Source organism: Camelus dromedarius, chromosome Y (assembly GCF_036321535.1).
Source record: "Camelus dromedarius isolate mCamDro1 chromosome Y, mCamDro1.pat, whole genome shotgun sequence".
Taxonomy (NCBI): Eukaryota; Metazoa; Chordata; class Mammalia; order Artiodactyla; family Camelidae; genus Camelus; species Camelus dromedarius.
The window spans coordinates 19,075,028-19,096,304 of NC_087473.1; the positions used below are offsets into that span (position 1 = coordinate 19,075,028).

The 21,277-nt window shown below is 43.2% G+C and overlaps 1 protein-coding gene across 1 annotated transcript; it reads right to left on the reverse strand.

Annotated features, from left to right (window-relative positions):
* Window positions 1-1,195: 1,195 nt before the first annotated feature.
* Window positions 1,196-19,441, reverse strand: LOC135320422 (arylsulfatase F-like). Its single transcript, XM_064483542.1, has 10 exons — window positions 19,428-19,441; window positions 17,367-17,516; window positions 15,601-15,722; window positions 15,198-15,320; window positions 11,758-12,181; window positions 8,093-8,229; window positions 5,685-5,819; window positions 4,468-4,630; window positions 2,406-2,527; window positions 1,196-1,987 (listed from the first exon to the last, which is right to left on the reverse strand). The coding sequence occupies exons 1-10, from the start codon at window positions 19,439-19,441 to the stop codon at window positions 1,635-1,637; spliced, it is 1,743 nt and encodes a 580-aa protein (XP_064339612.1). The 3' UTR covers window positions 1,196-1,634.
* Window positions 19,442-21,277: the final 1,836 nt, after the last annotated feature.

The window sequence follows — 21,277 nt, forward strand, 5'->3', positions numbered from 1 at the left end:
ACAGAGCAGTTTCAAACCCTAGATATTTGTTGTATAGGGTATTGTGGGTGGAAATGTCTCCCCACAAAAGATACATGGATGTCCTAAATCCTGGTACCTATGAATGGGACGTTAGTTGGAAATAGGGTCTGTGCAGATGTGACCAAGTCAAAATGAGGTCCTATGGCATTACAGTGCGCTCTAATCCAATGAAGGATGTTTTTATTAAGAGAAAGAAATGTGGGCACAGAAAGGGAAGATGGAGACAGAGACTCGAGGGGTACCTCTAGAAGGCAAGGAACGCCAAGGATTGCGGGTAAACCACCACTGGAAGCTGGGGGGAACAAAATGAACGCTTCTATCCAGAGTTTCAGAGAGAGCAAGGCTCTGCCAGTTCCTTATTTTTGGACTTCTGGCCTCCAGAACACTGAAAGAATACAGCTCTGTTGTTTCGTAAACCGCCATGTTTGTGGCCATTTTTTTTAAGGCAGCCTTGGGAAACGCGCGCATGGGGTGGTCCCCAAATCACGAGGGTGAAGTAAGAAGGAAATAAGATGCTCCATCGATGTTCCAGCACGTCCTTGGCGGCAGAGGTGCGGGGCGCAATCAACGCAGGTGCCCCTACCAGGTTTTTGAGTCCCTGCTTTGGTTTTTCTCAGGAACCTTCTTGCTCTGGACGATGTTCTATCAATGGTTGGAGAACAAACCAATTGTCATGTAGACTTCTACATTGTACCAAAAAATTGTGCTGCCCTTGATTTATTTTCTGTCTGGGGCAGGCAAAAATAAACCCTTTTGACTGGCTTAATGGCTACTTCTGATAGACCCTTTCAATGCATTCTTTACATGGTAGATGTTTTTTCTCCTTGGTCAAAGAGTCTTATGTTCTGAAGAGCTACAGAGCCATTGGGACAAATAGCTATGGATTTTCTTTCTTTTTCTTTTTTTTTTTAAGCACTGAATATGTTTTAAAACTTGGAAATTAAACCAACATTCTGCACCAAGAATGCAAACAAAAATTAGCAAAAACCATTACAACAGACGGACGTGTAATCATCTGGAAAGGGAGTACAATGCACTGGTTTTCATTGGGTTGGACAACAACTTGTCCTTTTTTCCCTTCCAGGCTCACTGGTTTGTCTGATAATTAAATTGAGATAAGACACATTAGCAGGGGAAAAACAAATTTAATGACATGCCTATGAGATTCCCCACAAAGACTTCAGAGTGCAACGCAGTTAGGGAATTGGGGTAAGCAGAAAGGGGTAGGGGTCTGGGGCTTCAAAGGGGAGGGAGGCAATTCATAGAAAGGGGAGAAGAACAGGGGTTTGGTCAACAAATATTTGCCGTCATGTGCAGATACGTCGTTCTGATATAAAAGTCATCTCTGGCAATAGGCCTCTTTCTGGTGTAGCTTCCCCGTCTAAATTCTTTTAGGTGGTTAAGGGAGAGGGAAGGAGCATCTTCTGAGTCTACTGGATCTTAATTGCCTTTAGTGCAAAACAACCCATCACAGAGCAGTGCATTCTGGGATGATGTGTCCTGTTCCCCTTTTGCCCTCAAATTCATTGCTTCCCACCTTGAACACCCATAAGCTGGAAACCCACATCGCCAGCTCTCAACTGCTCCCCTAACCCTTGTCACCCCTGCACAGCTTAAGAGTTCTCCTCCTTGTCACACAAACAGAACGGGAACACCCCACAGCAAGGCCTCAGCCACACGCTGTCATAATTCAGTTCCGACAGCTGCTGTCGGACCGGGACGATGGTTTTCTTGTGTTCCTCCAGGGCGTCCGCCACTGTCTTGATCACGAAATCATAGAGGGGCTCCGTGTCCTGTGTCAGAGGGCTGGACTCGGAGGGGTCCCTGGAGAGGTCGAAGAGGAGAGGAGGGTCATGGTAGGTGACCAGTTCTCCTGAGCATCTGCAGTAGGTGGTCACATAGCAGGCCTGAGACCCTGGTGGCTGGAATACTGGGGTCACATAATGAACCTTCCACACCGCCTTGCCTGGAGGAGAAAAGACATTGCAGCAACATCAACCCATGTGCCAACTGCCCTGTGTTCTTCTTTACCTTCTCAAGCATCGTTCTGGTCTTTCTCTTTGCCCACAGGTTAATGCTAAAATGTCACTGGACCCTTACAGCAGGACAAGAACATCAGAATCCCCTCATATATAACTGGACACATCTTTTCAAACAGTCCTTCATGGTGTCGCTCAGAATTTTTATTTCCTAAAGGCATCCCCCTGCTTTTCTAAGGAAAGTGGCTCAGAAACTCTTCCAAGATCTTTTTCGTGGCAACCCTTGGAAGAAAGGACTGGTGTGAGGTGTGGTGAGGTGGGGAGGGGGGTAGAAAAAAGTGTTGGAAATAGACTTGAGTGACCCTACTCTGGGCATCCGTAGGAAGCAAGGGCTCGTGTACTCACTGTCCTTTGGATGCCAGCGGGCGGCGTGCAGGTAAGGACCACAGTAGTGGAACAAGAACTCGTGTCCTGAGTGCTGGACGTCACCCCGAAGCAAGGGCAAGAGATTCCGGCCGTCAATCACCCTGCGGATACATGTGGAGGGGATCAGACGCGGGGGAGTTGAACCCCAGGCTGTTGGAAGGATGGTCAGTGGACTCCTTGACATTCCTTCACCCAAGAGAGAAGCGTGCTGAATACTTAAGAAGATCTATGCGTGCCCTCAAAGACAGCGTACTCTCATGGGGAAAAAAAAAATCTAAGATTTTACAGTGACATGAAAAGACCAAGGAATAGGTCAATACATGATCTACCCAGCGATGACGAGATAATCTCACAAATCAGAACTCCATTCTCAATTCTGGTATCGCTACCCCGAGAAAGCAATTTTACAGGACCTCTGAAAAAAAAGTCCTAAACTTTTAATTGTATATCAGGAAATGTCTCATACCTTATATTTAAGAAACAACAATAATCAAACATATCTGGTAACGGAAAGTAGAATAATGAAGCTCACCTAATCCTAAAAGTGATCACTTAAGAAAGGAACCTGTCTTCATTCTCATGTAAATGATTGACTGCATGGGTAATCCCTTCAAAAAAAAAAATCCTTGAAGACCATTAAATATGTTCTAGTCTTATCGTATACATGTGAATAGCTACAGTCGTTAAGTAAAAAAAGTTTATCTACATATGAATCGAGAACAACTCCCTTTGCTGGTTAAAACCAAGGCAGGGAACTTATTTCCCAATCAGAGCTCAAAGGACAATATTGCTTGAGATTAAGCTTCTCCCTGGACCTTTGTGAGTCCAAAATATACCGTAGAGTCATGCCCCAAACTGAGTGCACCCCACTGATACCTTGAAAAAGCATTTTTATGACTGTGATTGGCTTAGAAACTTTAAAAAATTACATCGACATTAACTCTATTTTTATATATATATATATATATATTTTTTTTTTAATGGATCATTTGTTGGCAGGGAGGAATGAAATTAAACAGGACCCAGTGGGGGCCTTCCCAGGACAGATTGCCGCCTACCCACGTCCTCCACCTGCCTCTTGTCTGCAGAAAGAATTTAGCCAAAGAACAAGTTTCACAGGAGAAATGAGAAAATACAGAAACAAACGGAGAGTCAAGCGAAACAAAGTAGGAGGAGTTTAGTCATTTGACAAAGCCAAGGATCTCTTCAAGGGCTACAGGAAATACCCTGAGCCATATCCTTTGAGCTGTTCTGTAGATAACTGAAAAGGCAGAATGACCAGGCTGCAGCCAGGACAGGAGCGGCCACAATTTTGAGAACTGGCCTCAAAGAAATGGGAACAGATCGACCCTGGAACTGAATTTGAACAGTACTTAAAACAATCATGATAATGCTGATCGGGCCACCACATGGCCAATTTCAAGATGATTGCTGGAGCTCACTGTGCTGTTCTGGAAGTAACCCCTTCCCTGTGCCCAGACACCCCTAAAACTTCACCCTTTTAAAAGCTATTGCTCCCTGATCGACAGAGGGGAGGTGGCCTTTGGACAAGAGTCCACCTTCTCCCTGGTTGCCAGCCTCTGGAATAAAACAAACTTTCTTTTCTACCAACACTTGCCTCTCAAGTATTGGCTTTGAGAACTGAGTTCCGTCACAGTGTACCATTGCCGTATGAAGGAAGACTTCTTGATGGAATTCGAGACGCTCATGATCAACTTCAAAGTATCCACTGAATGGTTTGCCATCATCTCAGCCTTCTGGATCTCACGCACCAGAGACTGGAGAGTTACTTTTCATTTTGTATGGATGACTGGGTTTTACCTGCCGTGCTGTCACCTCCAAAACTTCCCGTCTCGATCTTTGTCCCAGTCAAAAACTTCAAGGAGTCTCAGATGGACCGTTGTCATATAAGACCGGTCTCTGACACAAGAATAACACTCAACAGTCATAAACATAAAGAAGAGTAAAATTACCCAGGTATTCGGGAGAAAGAATAAAAACAAGCCTTGTTAGCAGATTATACACATATATGTTACATCACCTGTCCTGAGGCAGAGTTCCCCCGGACGCCGCAGCCAGAGTTGGGAAAACATCCATTAAACTTGTTGGCTCATCAATCACTTTCCCGGCTGGCAATTTTCCAGGCCATCGGATAAGTCCCGGAACACGGATTCCACCTTCCCAGCCGCCCATCCCTTTTCCACCTGTGTTACGGGGTCAAGATTACAAAATTCCAGTTAGAATGGTCCTACTCTGGTGACAGTCGTCACATAATTAAATCATAGAACAATCTCGATCAACAATATTTGCTCAGTGCCTACCATGGGCAGAGTCCTGATAGGGTCAGCAGTGCATGCCCACGGGATTATTTTTCTGGGGCTGCTGGTAGGATTTTGACCATATTCAACACGGGGCCTTTGCACAGGCTGTCCCTTCCGCCTCAAATGCTGTTATGTCAGATGCACATCTGCTTCTTTCCCACCCTCCTAGTTTTCCTCGAAGTTACCTTCTCAGCACAACCTGCTGGAACACTATTTAAAATAGCAAGACACCACCACCGCCCCCATCACCAATTTTTTTCCTCTCTATTTTCCCCTCACCTTTGCTTCTGCTCTATTTTCCTATAGTAATGATCACGTCTAGCCTACCATATAATTTATGAATTTATTCTTTCCCTGGTGTGTCTCCCTCCATGAGAATTTTAATTCCATAATTGCACGGGTCTTTTTTTTTTTTTTTTTTTGGTTCACTGCTGCATTTGGTACCCTGAAAACTCATTGAATGCAATGGTATGGGTATATGCTAATTTATTGTCCAAACCAGGGCATTATTGAGAATGAACGCAGAAGATAATATTCACGGCACCAAGATAACTGGCATTAAACCAAGATTCCCTGGACTAAACAAGGAGGAAAAGCCATTCTACAGTGTTAACAGATCTTCATTATTTCATTAAGTTACTCAAGGTGGAGTTTTAATCATAGTCTGTTGAGAAATGGAGATATTTCTTTTAAATTGAAATATAGTCAGTTTGCAATGTTGTGTCAATTTCTGGTGTACAGCATAATAGTTCGGTCATAGGTATACATACATGAGCAAAAAATAGAATTTCAGTAGTTAACAGCTTCCATGGTGGATTTGTTTTGTCCCCTAAGCACACAGTCTTTTATACATTTATCTCTTCACCCCATAGACTTTCATTAGAATGACCCTAGGAGCGCTTTGTCACCACCAGTTTCTCAGATTTCGCATCCTCACCTTTGTATATTCCGTTCGATCCTCCGAGCTGGATGTGGCCTCTCCTGGCCTCCAGATGCCCTCCGTGGTCTGATGTAAAGTAGACGAGGGTGTGGTTCTTCAGACCCAGATTATCAATGGCATCAAGAATCTTGCCTGAAATGATTTTTTTTTTAAAAAGGGACACATAAAACTGACACTATGAGACTTGGACATTAATATAAGTCCCAATTGGGATTCATTGCAAAAAATGTTTCTCATCTAAAATGTACCATTCATTTTATTTTATTTTATTTTATTTTATTTTATTTTATTTTATTTTATTTCATTTTATCTTATTTTATCTTATTTTATTTTATTTCATTTTATCTTATTTTATCTTATTTTAATTTTTACAGAGAGATCCATGGTTAAATGGACAAGGGGAAAGATGAAACATTTTATACTCCCCAAATTAGTGTATAATGAGTGTCCATTTTCTCAATTCCTCATCAGGAGCTGGTGCTTGAGAGGTGATTAAGTTAAACTATGAGTGAAAATGGATTTCTTCCTAATCCTATACTGACAATTGCCCTTTGAATCTGTAAGTGATGTTCTTCCTGCTGATTCTCCTTTTGGGACTTCGGTGTTTCTATCATTATCTTATAAAATTATTTATTAAGGAAGTCAAAACAATGTCGTATGGTTGCCAATCATTCCTGCTTGCAAGGGGCCTCTTGTATGCTAGTTAAGATGTGCGCTTTTGATATTTTGTGAAATGTATAGATCTTGGCTATCCTTTTTTTTTTTTTTAACTGGCTCTGTCTATCATCCAGAGAGAAACAATATCGAAGTTCCATTTTTTTTCCCCCCATTTCAGCCAATGCCCTTAGTTTGCATGGGGAGGTATGCTGATTGAATTGGTGATGGTTTCTCATAAACCAGTTATGTGAGTTTCCTAGGGCTGTTCTATCAAATTGCTACAAGCTGGAGGACTTAGAAGAACAGAAATTTCTTCTCTCACATTGCTGGAGGCCAGAAGTCCTGGATGAAGGTGTGGGCTGGCTCTCGCCCTCCTCGTCTCTCTCTCAAATCTCTTGGGCATGATTCTTCCATGCCCCTTCCTACCTCCTGATGGTGGCTGAGACGCTCTCGCATCCCTTGGCTGGTAGCTGCGTCCAGTTATGAAGTTACTTTGAGATGTTACTATTCTTAGTAGTTAGATTAAAAAAAGAATATGGTTGTGGTCATAGAAATGGTTCATCCCTTTCTATAAATATAAATCTATAATATAAATGCAATATATATATATATATTCCTAGCATCAACTGAAATGCATATAATGTATGTGAATTTATATTAGATGATGTATTTATATAAAGATTAAATTTACATTTTATATTATAGGCATTTTCTATCTAAAGTTACAACATATGTATTATATATTTTATATCTATATGTATAAATGTGCTAAAAAAGTGTATGTAGCCTCCCCATGGCCACTATCTAATTAATTTCTTTAATCTCTCTAAACACAGGGGATAGAAGCATCTCCAAGTCTGCCGGTATCCGTAAAGGATATAATTGTCTGGGTTGAAATCCTTAGAATCTTCAATGGATGCTAGAGATACACATATTATATAAAATATCTATATGTATATTTCAATATTTATTTACATGTATAGATTCTATATAACTTGCATATTGTATATCTTTGTAATCTATGTAATATAATATGATATAATTTTGTAATCTACGTAGTATAATATAAGACAATGTCATTTGGTAATCTATGTAATACAATATGATATAATGACACAGTGTAATGTAATGTAATAATGTGTATAGAAAACTTTCTAAGGCACTTTTGCAGTCTCTCACCTGCCTTGCCTAGTGGAGCTGTATCAGCAGTCCCTTGCCTTGATGCATCCCACCCCAATTTTCCCGATTCCAATCCTCCCAGCAGGTCCAGCCGCAACTCCCCTCCTGATCTCATCTCTCACGCTTCCTCCTCATGCTGGACACACATCCTGCTTTCACCGTTCTTGAGAAACCTGCTTTGAGATACGAGGTACTGAGTTCTCTCCCATTTAGGATGCATGACTCACTAGGCACCAGAGGTTTCTCCCTGGGAGGGGTAGGGGATTTGCATCAAAGCCTCTAACTGGGCTTGGCCCTGCAAGGAATCCAGCTTTGGGGAAGTTTCTGGGACTTGTCTGGTACCTGTGAAATGCCTGCATGGAAGAGTTGGGGGTGGGTGGGTTATGAGATGCCCCCGAAGAACCCAGCTCTCTTTCCTCGTCTGTGTTCCTAACCTCTTTGCCCTACACAAGCAACCACTCAGCTATGGAGAAAGGGTGTCCTTTGCAGGTTGGCTGGGGGCAGTTTCTGGGTGTCCTAAAACATCAAACACAGAGGTTTCATTCATCTCCTTATGTTCTGACACTTACCCAGCATGGTGTCCATCTCCTGCAGGTTATCCCCGTACAGACCGTGCTTGCTGACGCCCATGAAGGCATCCGCCGTGGGGAGAGGGATGTGCACATGAAGAAAGCAGAAAAGGAGGAGGAAGGGTCCTTGACGGTGCCTGAGAAGACATCAATCACACTGCTTTTGAGTTTTCAAAAGTGAGCAATATTCCAATCCTTCTCCACCTGAGGAAGCCCATTTAAGAGATCATCCTAGCCTGGGGTGGATTCCAGGAGCCTCCAGAATCTGGAAAGCTCCCCAGGACATACCTAGGACTACTGCACTGAGAAGTAGCCCTGCCTGATTATTTACAATAGCCAAGGCATGGAAACAATCTAAATGTCCATCAGCAGATGATTGGATAAAGAAGAAGTGGTATATTTATACAATGGAATACTACTCAGCCATAAAAAAGAATGAAATAATGCCATTTGCAGCAACGTGGATGGACCTGGAGATTGTCATACTAAGTAAAGTAAGTCAGACAGAGAAAGACAAATATTACATGATATCACTCATATGTGGAATCTAACAAAAAGAATATGAATGAACTTATTTATGAAACAGAAACAGATTCACAGACGATGGTTGCCAAAGAGGGACAGTGGCAGGGATAAATTAAGAGTTTGAGATTAACAGATACATACTACTATATAATTAGGAATTTGTGATTAACAGATACACACTACTGAATATAAAATAGATAACCAACAAAGGTTTACTGTACAGCACAGGGAACTATATTCAATATCTTATAATAAACTATAATGGAAAAGAAAAAAAAAAACTAGCTCTCCCTGTCACCAGGGAGTTAAAAAATTTAATCTAGCTCTCCTTGGCACACTTTCGAATGGCTCATAAAGTCCCAGACTAGAGTCACAGCCCAAGAGACACAGGACTTTTTAGGAACTTCGACATTTGCACAACCCAAGAGCAAGCAAGGACAGCAACTTCTTGGAAAACTGTCCGCACACCTTTGGTTCTCATGTGAGGGCACAGGGAACGAACCTGACCCACGTCAAGTCTTGACAATCTGCCTGCTGGAAAGAAAGGTCCTCAGAGAACCAGGGCAGCACACAACACAAATGACCGTTTTGGAGAAATGTCTGCTCTGATGAGATATCAGAGCGCAGAGAATGGGGTGGGGTGGGGAAATGAACTTAAAAAAAAAGGGGGGGGGGTTGTGCCATGGCGGGCTAGATTGAATAGCATCCTCCAAAATTAACATCCACCTGGAACCTACAGCTACAAGCCAAGGAACGCCAGTGCTTGTCAGCAACCACCAGTGTCTGGAAGAGGCAAGGAAGGATCCTGTAATCTACAGTATGGCTCAGAAAACACCTGGATTTTGGACGTCTGGTCTCCAGAGCCATGAGAGAATAAATGTCTCTTGTTTTAAGCCATCCAGTGTGTGGGGCTATTTTATAGCAGCCCCAGGAATCTAATATTTTAAAGGAAAAGGCACAGGAAATGATGAAGGATGAGGGCAATTGCTAGAATCAGAGCAGAAGAGCTTTTGTTCTGCAGTATGATTTCACTCTGTGTCTTCATGAAGGTGGACCAGGGAAGATGACTTTCCACCTCAGAGTTGGCTGTGCTACATCGAGTCTCTTTCAGACGATATCGTTCTTCACAGCGAAATCTGTACAATAAGGGTGGGGTGGGGGTTGAGGATCTCACACTCAGAGCACGTGTTAAGTCTTAAAACCACTTAGCATGCCCAATTAAGCTGTCAGAATAAAGAGTGATGCTCAATGCGGTGGGCTGAATAATGCCTCACTCCAAAGATGCCCACGGATCCGAATCCCAGCACCTGCATCCTAGATTATTTGGGTGGACCCAATGCAATCCCAAGAGTCCTTATAAGAGGAAGGCAATAGGGTCAAACTCAGAAAAAATACAAGAGGATGGGTGTCAACAGAAGCAGAGGTGGGAACAAGAGAGCTACAAGGCAAGGGACGCAGGTGACCTCTAGATGCTGGAAGAGATGAGAAAGAGATTCCCCACCTAGAACCTCCAGAAGGAACTGGTCGTGCCAGCTCCTTGATTTTAGTTCCCATAAGACTAATTTCGGATTTCTGACCTCAAGAATTGTACTATAATAACTACATGGATATGGCTGCAGCCCTGGGAGACAACTCACACAGTGAGAACCTGGATGAAAAGCAGTTTGTGGATGTGAGAACTTCAGCCACCAGCTTGTGATCACATGATGGCTAACGAACAGAGCGGCTCGCAGAGCTTCAGAGTCTCTGCTCACCATTTGTGGCTCTTCCCTCTCAAGAGTGTGTCGTTGGAGAGCGTCTAGAACTTTTGAAACTCCACCGAGGTTTTGGTGAAGAAACCAGGTCCACACCAGCATGTATTCTTGAAGTACTCGTGGGGAACAGTAAGTGACAATTGTGGGGCTGTTTGGAGACTCGAACTGGCTGACCCAATGGAACGGGTTTGCTCCTCTTGAGGTCTGGAAGGGCCAGATGCCACCTTGCCACTTGCCAGTGTGCCCTTTGTCTAACTTCCCAGAACTCTGTACGTTCATTGGCCCTAAAGGAAACCAGCCATTCCGTTGTATCTACAATGCAAAGATGGCTCAACCTCCCCCCAGCACACTTAGTCTTCTTTATCTTTACCTGGGCTATGGGGTTGGGGCAAAATTAGTCACCAGGTTACAGAAGAACCTTTACACCCTCAGTCAACTCTCCGTTGAGTTGACAGCCAAACATCCCAACTTTTCTCCTGACCCTTCCTGCCTTGGAATACTCCATGCTGAGACCAAACTGCTCACGGATTCTTGCCAACACGCCATCTTCCTTCGACTTGTACTGCTGCCAGTCATTGCAGCCCACTCCTTCCTTTCCACTCCCTATGACTCACCTTTGAAGATTCACGTAAGATATCATCGTCTCAAGGGTACTCTTGCCAGGTCTCTACTGTAAGGACCAATAGCACACCCTACACATATGCCCACGAGCCTATTTCTTACTGGGTGCCTGTTGCCATCACTAAATATGAACTATTCCTGGAAGCCCAGACCCCAGGATGGCGATCAGGAAAGATAAAACCTCAGTCAACATTGGAAGGGTCCGCAGAAAACCTGTCCACAGCCTTTTCCTAAGAGAAAGGTTTAATCCAACAAGTAGAGAACAGTGGTGAAAAAAAGCTGCTGTGCTGTGGAGGCATCACGGCTTTATAATGATTAACGTTGACCTCTTCCAAATAATATCCCTTAGACGTCACGTGCTCCAAGGCAGCCCTTCTGATTTAAATTTCCCAAGTAGATTTTTTTTTTCCCTAGCAGTGAAATAATAAAATGGTCAACCTATTCTACCGTCCAGTTCCCTGGCAAATATGTTTCCGATTGTAAATTAACACACTGACAATACACGCTGTGAATTAATAAGCCCAATCAATGGGCTTGAATCTAGGGTGATCTGACCTTGGCCTGACCCAGTATGAGGTACCGCTGGAAAAGTCCAGCTGGCCTCTAAAACACGTCGTATGATTCTGAAGCCGTAAGTATGGCAATGCTTAGTAAATTCCTTGTCTTGACTCAATATGGTTCAAGTTGTCATCTCCTTTTTTTAAAAAAAAAAAAAACTCATTCTTTCATCATTAGCACATGGATTCTTTTAAAAATTAGCTTTACCTTTCTAAAAATGAAACCGCCTCCCTCACCATGATGGACCCAGCTCGTTCTGCCTTCATGGGCTGTTCGGTGATCTCGTGCTCTCGAAGGAGGAGGCAATCCCAGTACAGTTGGGATGTATAGCTGGAGAACCAGAAGTAGCCCAGGAGAAAAACAAAAAGAATCATGGAGAGGATGAGGGACCAGGAGACAGCGATCCAGCGACTCAGTTTCCCCAACGTGACAGTGAGAGCCGCCAAGGCGACCAGCTGCACACAGAGCCAGAGTCTGCTTGAGATGGCTAATTCCATGTTGCGGGAAGGATCTGGCCAGCAGGAGTCCACCAGTGTGGATGGCATCCCGTAGAAGTAATCAAACCCATAATTATATGGGTGGTGGCAATGGTCACTTCGGGATTGGCAGTTTAAACCCTGATGCCACTTGCCTGAAATTAAACACACACGTGAGCAAAGCACTATACGTCAGCACATGCCAAAGACCACGAGACTTTCTTCATTTGAAACAATCGCCCAATGCACAAAAATGGATGAGCAGATACTTCCCCTCGGCTAAAACATCTGAGTTGAGCATAGACTCACGTTTGTTTGTTTGCTTGTTTGTTTGTTTGTTTGTTTGTTTCTCTATCTTGTAGAAGTTTGTGTTGAGATCCGGTTGTGAGTGACCAGACAGGACGAAAAGAAAACCGAGAGAAACATCATTGTGGATTTGTAGCAAAGATCTGAAGTAGGCAGTTTCTCATTCACAGAGAGGACAAAGTCATAGGCACAAAGATAGATCCACGACAGAGACAAGGCAGATTGTAGATGATGGACAAGTAGGTAGGTAGATAGATATTAGGCAGTGAGATAGACTAGAAGATAGATGGATGAATAGGTGGATGGCTAGATAGACAGATACATAGATAAATTATAGCCACAAATATAGTTAAATGATAGAGACAAGATAGAGGATACATGATGAACAGAGAGATTATTGATGGTTGGATGAATGGATAGGTAGGTATGACATACACAAATAAATGATGGAAGATGGATGGGGCATGCTTATCTGTATTTATGGGTAGATGGATGGATAGATGAATAGATAGATGTGTGATTAGATATTAGTGGGATGGTAGGTAGGTAGATAGAATGGATAGATGGATGGTTGGGTGGATGGAAAGATAGATAGGTAGATAGATAGACAGGTAGATAGATAGATAGATAGTAGATAGATAATAGATAGCTAGATAGGATGGATAGATAGATAGATAAGGTGGATGTATGGATGGATGGATGGATAGGTAGGTAGGTTAGATAGATAGATGTTAGATAGATAGATAGATAGATAGATAGATAGATAGATAGATAGATAGATAGATTAGATGGATAAATAAATAGATGGTAGATAGATAGATAGATAATAGATAAATAGACAGACAGACAGACAGATGATAGATACAGATAAATGATGGAGGATGGACTGAGTATGGATGAATGGGTGCTGGGCTGTTTGGCTGGATGGAAATCCTAGGGTCTCCCACTGAAGTTCGCTGAAGTAAGGGATTTAGGCAGTAAAACTTGCCACACCCCCAACAGTAAATGGAAGATCCGCATGAGCCCTGCTAATGTGTGGACCCCAGGGGACTGTGATCATGTGTGCCTTCTAAAACATTAATATTTTCTTGCATGCAGCTGTGGCCACATAGAGGATGCACGTACACATCTCCGAGCGCCTGAGGGGGCAGGTGGATGAGAGGTCATGCTACGGCTGTCAGTTTTGTGTTCTGCCATTTCAGCGAGATGGTCTTCGCGGGTCCATGTCAAATTTATTACCAAAATCGCAAGTATTTCAGATAGTGAGGAGAGGGACATCCATATGGTCCAGGCTGAATGAAATAATGAGCTGGGCAGAAGACCAAACAGTGGGACAGTGTGAAAGGGGCAGGGAGCCTGAGAAATCGATCTTCCTTGTTGTGCAACTGTCCCTTTAAAACACCTCCTACGTTCTTCCGCCTTGAGAAGAATCCATTTCCTTGTCTCTGAAATTAAGGAGACGGGTTTTTTTCTCAGAAATCCCCTCCCATCTGTAATTGTTAATGATTTCGTCCATGGGCAAGGCCGTCTCATTGCAATACAGTTAACCAGAGACCATGACTGTTGCCAAAAGGAGCACCACGCTTTTCTCTTCTGAACTGATCGTCAAGAAGAGGACTGGAGGGAGGAGGGTGTAGCTCAGGGGTAGAGCACAGGCTTAGCGTGCACGAGGTCCTGGGTTCAGTCCTCAGTACCTCCACTAAAACAAATAAGTAAGTCTCATGATTTCTCTTCCTCCTTAACTCCCCACACAAACAAACAAACAAACAGAACAGGAGTGGAGGCAAAAAGGAGTCAGATTAGAGGGATGGACTGGGATGGGGCAGAAAGGAATTTCTAATGGGATGTAAATGCTCCTTATCTTGGTTTGGGTTAACAGATATAGGGTGTGGACAGTGTTCAAGAGACATTTATTTGAATGTCTTTTTTGTTTGTTTGTTTAGGTGAAAGATTGAGAACATGGACATTTCCCAAGAGACATTTATTTGAAAGTCCCTTTTTTTCTGTTTGGGTGACAGATAGAGGGTGTGAACTTTGAAAAATAAACATTCACTGTAAACTCTTTTTTTTTTTTTTTTTCTGTTTGGATAATGGATAAAGGGTGTAGCCAGAGTCCAATGTTGACACCATGTAAAAAGTTAGCAGTGCAGAGAGATATTTGTGTGTTCTTGGGTGGATCAATTGCGTTTGTTAAATTAGACATGGTGGCTGAGATGAAGGATTTCAGAGTCTGCAGAGAATCATGCACAAAGATCATCATAGCACAGGGGGGTGTTTGCAAAGATGAGGTGCACAGGGTGGTACGAAACCACGTAGGATGAACATCTGGTGAAGACTGAGGGGTCGGGTGCGAAAGGGTTTTTCAGTGGTGCCTGAATTATGTTAGAAATGGATGAGTAGGTACCATTTAGGGAGGGGTGTGTGTGTGTGTGTGTGTGTGTGTGTTTTCTTAAAACAGCTATGCTGGCTTGGCTGTTGCCCCAACCATATATAATACATATACATACATATATTCATTTTCATTAAAGGTTATTATAAGATATTGAATATCGTTTCCTGTGCTGTACAGAAATTTGTTTTTCTTTAAATCTATTTTAACACACAGTGGTTATCAGCTGCAGATCTCATATCCCCAAATTTATCCCTTCCCTCCTACTCTCCCCCGGTAATCATAAGACTGTTTACTACGTCTGTGATCTCTTTCTGTTTTGTAGATGAGTTCAGCTGATCCAGCAATCCCACTCCTGGGCACCCATCCAAACAAATTTTTAAATAAAGGGATTTCAAGAAAACAGTAAGTCGAGGCTAGAGAAACGTATATCCTTACTTTAAGGGAAATGGGTCAAACTAACAATCACGTCTCACCGATGAGTCCTGTGCTGTATCCTTGCTTCTTGAGTAAGGCGGCGAACGTCGTTTCATTTGGAGGGAGTCCAGCAGAGGCTCCAAGGGACCGGATGACACGGGAAATTTTGTTAGAAACCATTCCTAAATGGAACATGAAACATAAAATAAAATGCACCTACAGTGGGCAGGCAATCATCGGTTGAAGCGTGAGAGAGTTTGGGAGCTTTCTGGAAGGAGGAGAGGTGGTCTGTGCACGGAAGAGAAGACATCCCGTGAGGAAGGAGATGGTGCTCTGCAAACGGGGCTCACACCCCGCCACACGCAATGCCCCTTTTCCGTTCTTGCACGAGCACGCACGACGCTCTCAGACACACACAGACACACCATCCTAGCGGGACAGCAGGCTTCGGGGCTGACACACCTGACCGGATGGGGTATCTTCCCGTCAGGAAAGCAGATCGGCTGGGAGTACACATCGAGGCTGCCGAGATGTGCTGCGTCAGCCGCACACCTTCCCTGGCTAAGCGGTCGACGTGAGGAGTCCTGAGAAGAGAGGCAGGAGGATAAATGGAGAGAGACGGAGAACGGGGCGTGGAAAGGAGAGAGAGAGAGCAGAGAGACACAGCGAGAGAGAGGGATTGAGAAGAGAGATCTGAAGGTAGCCAACATCCCTGTTCACTGCAATTCCGGGAACTCAGGAGGGAGCAGAGGGTCACTTGCTCAGTTTTCTTTTCTTTTCTTTTCTTTTCTTTTCTTTTCTTTGTCCACTTCAGGATGAAAATACTTGCTTTTATGCAACTATTGTTAATTGCAGGATTGGTTCTGCAGCTTGGTATCTATTTTAAAAAATGCATGTACATATTTTTGTGTATATATATATATACACACAAACTATTTCAGTGTCTTTGGTTAATTATGGCTAATTACTTACAGACTTTAGTTACATCCAGCTACTTAAGACCTAAGGATTATTTCCACCCACAACTCCATTGATGAATGTCCCTACTCTACATGTAGGTCAAAAAACTGCCCTGTGATTAAACACAAGGATATGTGATTCCAACGAGAGACTCCAAGGCAGACTTCCACAGAAGAGGAGCCATCTCCTAGTCGGGTAAAAATAAAATATAATCAGTCCTAGATTTACTCATGAGACAGACGGTGAATGGCAACTTGCTACTTCCAGAATTTCCAGCTTTGCTAAAGCATTTCTCTGCATTTAAATGTGAAATTCATCCACCGTCTTTTAAGCGTGGTTCAATTTGCAAATATGTAGGGGTGTGTATCGATACGTCTGTATATATAAGTATATGTATATATATGCTAGCATATATAGCCTGCATTCCTGGGGCATACATGACACTTTTAGATGTTATGTTATAATCTTACTTCTCAAGGAGCTAGTGTTTTCAGCAAAATATTTACACCCCACAACTCCACCATATCTACAAAAGTCTACCATTCATTTCCTTATGCACATTTTTTTGAGCTTTTGCTCCTTTCAGTAGAAGTAATGATTAATTTTGACATTTACTTTTTCATGACTCCTAATTTTTTTTAATCCCAAGCAGAGATGAGAAGCTGTGACACCTATCAGTGACACAATGAAAGAATTCCTAATGTGTGCAGTTCATATGTCTTATAATGATACAGTGCAAATCTTTATATAGGCAGGGCTCATGCAGATGGTTTTAATCATCCAGCAGAAACCTCTGAGTTTCTGTTTCATGGTTTTCTTCTTTCAGACGGCTCATTGTCAAAATAAGATGTCACCTTCCAAGTTCTGTTTGGCTTCCAAAATAAGGAAGCATACAGTGATTAATTCCGCCAAGTAAAACCAGGGCATTAAAATTACTGCTCATCTTAATAGTCTGTATCAAAGAGGACGCAGTGTGTGCCAGGTAGCAATTCTCAACACTTTGCATGTATGAAATCACAGGTAATACTGCTCACTTCTGCACTCAGCCAACAAGAAAAACAAGGCACACAGAGGTCAAGACACTTGTCTAAGATTTGACGGCTAGTAAATGCAGAGCCAAGAATCCAATCCAAACAGCCCTGAATTTAATATAATTTGCTTGTTTAAAAAAAAAAATCAATTGGGTTTTGCAGGTAGACACAGTTGTAAAGTGTATCAATCTTCCAAGCCCGAACGATAGATAAATAGGATTCAGGAGATGACCCTACCTCATTGTGTCATTCCCATAGCAACCGAGATCGCCAATCCCAAGGTCATCCACCATGATCAGGACGACATTAGGCTTCTTGCCGGTTACCCCTTGTGACGGGCACGTGTTTAAGAGTACGCACAGCCAAGGCAGGGAGGTGAAGAGGCTTCTGCAAAGCAAAGGAGGACTTTTTTAGAAGGATGGTCTCATGAGCTACGTTCAATTCCAGGCTTCCTGTGAACGCACAGGGCTCCTAGCAGACCTTCTCCCCAGGCACAGGCGGGGCTCAGAAATTCCTCTTCCAAGTGTTGGCCATCGCGGTTGTATAGTAACAGCCAGCCGCGCTCAAACGGAGGCGTTCCTGGACGCTCAGCTCACACACAGACTACAATGTTCTTCCAAGAGGTGAAGTTGGAAAACGTTTACCCAGAAACAAAGCCTTCTTTGGGCAAGAGATACCAAGACCCTTGAGTTGAAATGCAGCGAAGAAGGGTCTTGCTTTTCCTGGTAACTTTTCCTGATGGATTTTCTTTCACATTGGAATTTAGACCCGTGCGTATAGCAGCATTGCTGAAGGAACATTTGCTTGCACAGAAGAAAAACCACACACGCAAAGCCAAGAGATAGATGCCACAGAAGAAAGGAGAGAATTAAGAGACCAGCTGAGTGTACTTGATAATTTTGCTCTGTCTCAAGTCCCACATTGTCAATCACATCATGGATCATTCTCTTATCAGTGGATCCCTACTCCACGATCAGATAATAAATGCCAGGCACTTGAACTGATGAGATTTCAGACCAGCTTCTAATGGAGCTGCCACGGGACCCTGTATTTAAGACACTTCTCCTTTTCTATTGTCTTATTCAGGATGGAAACTCATACACCCTTTGTGGTTCTCATCCCGGAGAACAGATTCAAACATCTTTTGACACCTCCTTTTGGTGTTTCTACACAATCCAGGTGCAGAGTTTCCCTCCAAGGAGGCTGACCTGGAGACACCTGTATCTTAGGTCTGATGGTCCAGGACTCAGTATCTGGCACTCACGGGACCACACAGACACACTTTTCATAGGACGTCCCACCTCAAAAAGCAATGTTCTGGTGAAACTTGTCTGTTGTGAGCACGTATGCAGATCATCTGCCGAGCCAACTGGTTGGCTTCTTCAGATGAGTGTTCATGAATTTCCCTTGTGTGTAGAATCATAATGCCTTGGGGTCTTTTATGCCCACATCTTAATTCCTAATGCCAGGTTATGGCTTGTCTTGCGTCACTTCACTTGCTCTGTAACAGCAATCCACGTGGGGCATGGCGTTGACAAACTGGACACCCACCCCCTCCCAAATTATTCCCCACGATCTGTCTTGTTGGACGTAATTCAGAAACAATCCCGGGGGGTTCCGTTGCAGGGGAGATAACACATCTTGTCTCTCTAATTAAGTATGCATTTCTCCCCGAGGCAATACCGGACACCGCGGAGGCAGCAGACACCAGTCTGCTGGGGTTCAACCTCCATCTCCCCTTTATTCCTATTTCAAACGCGTACCTCAAATATTTCCCCCGCCAGCCTTTCTCCTTCCCCCAAAACAACGCTACCCAGGCAAGATGGCACCCCTTTGATCCACCCAGTCATTTTTCCCCAGGACGTCTCCTGTTGCCAAACCAATAATTACAGAAAGGATTTCCATCTGCCCAGAGTCAGTGGAATCGGTGTTTTGATGCAATTTTAACATAAAAAAGCTGTGTTTGAAATGTGCCGTTTATGGGGTGGAGGGTGTAGCTCACCCTAGAGCGCGTGCTTGGCGTGCACGAGGTCCTGGGTTCAGTACCCGGTCCCTGCATTAAAAAATAAATAAATAAACCTAATTATCTCCCCACAAAACAAACACAAACAATAAATAAATAAATTTCTTTAAAAAAAAAAGAAATGTGCCATTCATATTCGTATCCATGGCGAAAATGTCTGCTACCTTTCTTTATTACAGGACCGTTGACTGCAGAGCACCAGTTGAGGCATCTTGTGTCTCAGAACTGTCCATCATAGTCAATGCGTTCACCATATAAACGTCTGATTTTCTTACCTGAGTTTCATCATGTCTGTCTGAGTAGCTTCCTGGTCTTTATGGCCAGAGATCTAAGATCCTAGATGGGATGAATTTGGATCTCCTGAAAAGAGACAATGACTTGAAGATGTCCACTTTTTTGATTTTGCATCAGCCCAAATCTAGACCACTGCATGGGGATACCAGGGTAGTGGATCATTGTATATAATTGGGAATGGGGGGGTGGGGGAGGTATGATGACAGAATCATACAACAGCAAACTTCATTGCAATGAACAAGAATGAAAGGAAGGAAGGAAGGAAGGAACGAATGAACGAACGAAGGAAGAAAGAGAATGAAGGAAAGAAAGAAAAGAAGGAAAGAAGGAAGGAAGGAAGAAAAGAAAAAGAAAGGAAGGAAGGAAGAAAGAAAGAGAGAGAGAGAAAGAGAGAAAGGAAGGAAGGAAGGAAGAAAGAGAATGAAGGAAGGAAAGAAAAAGAAGGAAGAAAGAAAGGAAGGAAGGAAGAAAGGAAGAAAGAAAGACCCATCTTCCTTTTGCAAAGGGTTACCCATATTTGAACTTCAAAATGATACTAAGAATGTCATATAAATCTCCTCCTCCATAAATCGGTTTTGCATAAAAGCAGAAACTAGCCCCCCCCCCCAAAATAGTTATTGGCTACAAAAGAGAAAGGAAGAAAGAAATGAACGAATGAAGGGAAGGGAAGGGAGGAGAAAGGAGAGAAACTGACTCAATAGTTGATTTGGAATCAGTTTCTCCATGTGTAACCTGATTCACTGAATTCTTAGAAGAGAAAAAAAAAATAGTCAACCAAAAAGCCTTCAAAATTCCACGCTCATGAATTCAGCCCATGGCAACAGAGAAAAGAAAAAAAAAAAAAAAAAGAGCTCAGAATGTGTGTATCCGTAGCCATCCTTAACTCACCCCGCTGCGGTGGTGTCTCCCCAAGGCGTAGGATTTTGGGTCTTCACACAGGCACCCGGGTTAGCCTCGCTGGACCACCTTTCTGTACACTGAGAAGCGGTACGTGCTGTCGTGCTCTGCTCCCACAGACAGTTCCTGTTTAAAGACGTGCAAATAGAGCAATTTGCATCCCTAATTAGGATCTTTTCTGCAAGTCCAGGAAAGAAAAAAAATTATAATTGCATTCAGGAAAATACCTTCCACCTTCCTGGTGAGGACTGAGTGTTAGCTGTAAGTCCTACCAAAATGATTCATCGGGTTCAAAGGAAGGCTGGCTTTCCCAAGAATGGGTCGTTTCTTTGAATCTGACATTGGAGTTTGCTGACTGTGTGGCCTTCGGTATTGCCTTGGGGTGATCTGTGCCCCTAAATAGAGGAGATGAAATACAGTATCTCCTCCCCGACCCCGGGATTGTTTCTGAATTACATCCAGCAAGACAGATCATGGGGAATAATTTGGGAGGGGGTGGGTGTCCACTTTGTCAACGCCACGCCCCACGTGGATTGCTGTTACAGAGCAAGTGAAGTGACGCAAGACAAGCCATAACCTGGCATTAGGAATTAAGATGTGGGCATAAAAGACCCCAAGGCTTTATGATTCTACACACAAGGGAAATTCATGAGCACTCATCTTAAGAAGGCAACTAGTTGGCTCTGTAGATGATCTGTATATATTCTCACTATGGAGACCTTTTTCACCATAACATTGCTTCTTAAGATGGGACGTTCTATGAAAGGTGTCTCTGGGTGGTTCTGTGAATTCTAGATGCCAAGTCCTGGACCATGAGGCCAAAGACACAGGTGTCCCCAGGTCAACCTCCTTGGAGGGACACACTGCACCTGAGTTGTATAGAAACGCCAAAAGGATGTGTCAAAAAAGGTTTGAAGCTGTTCTCCAGAATGAG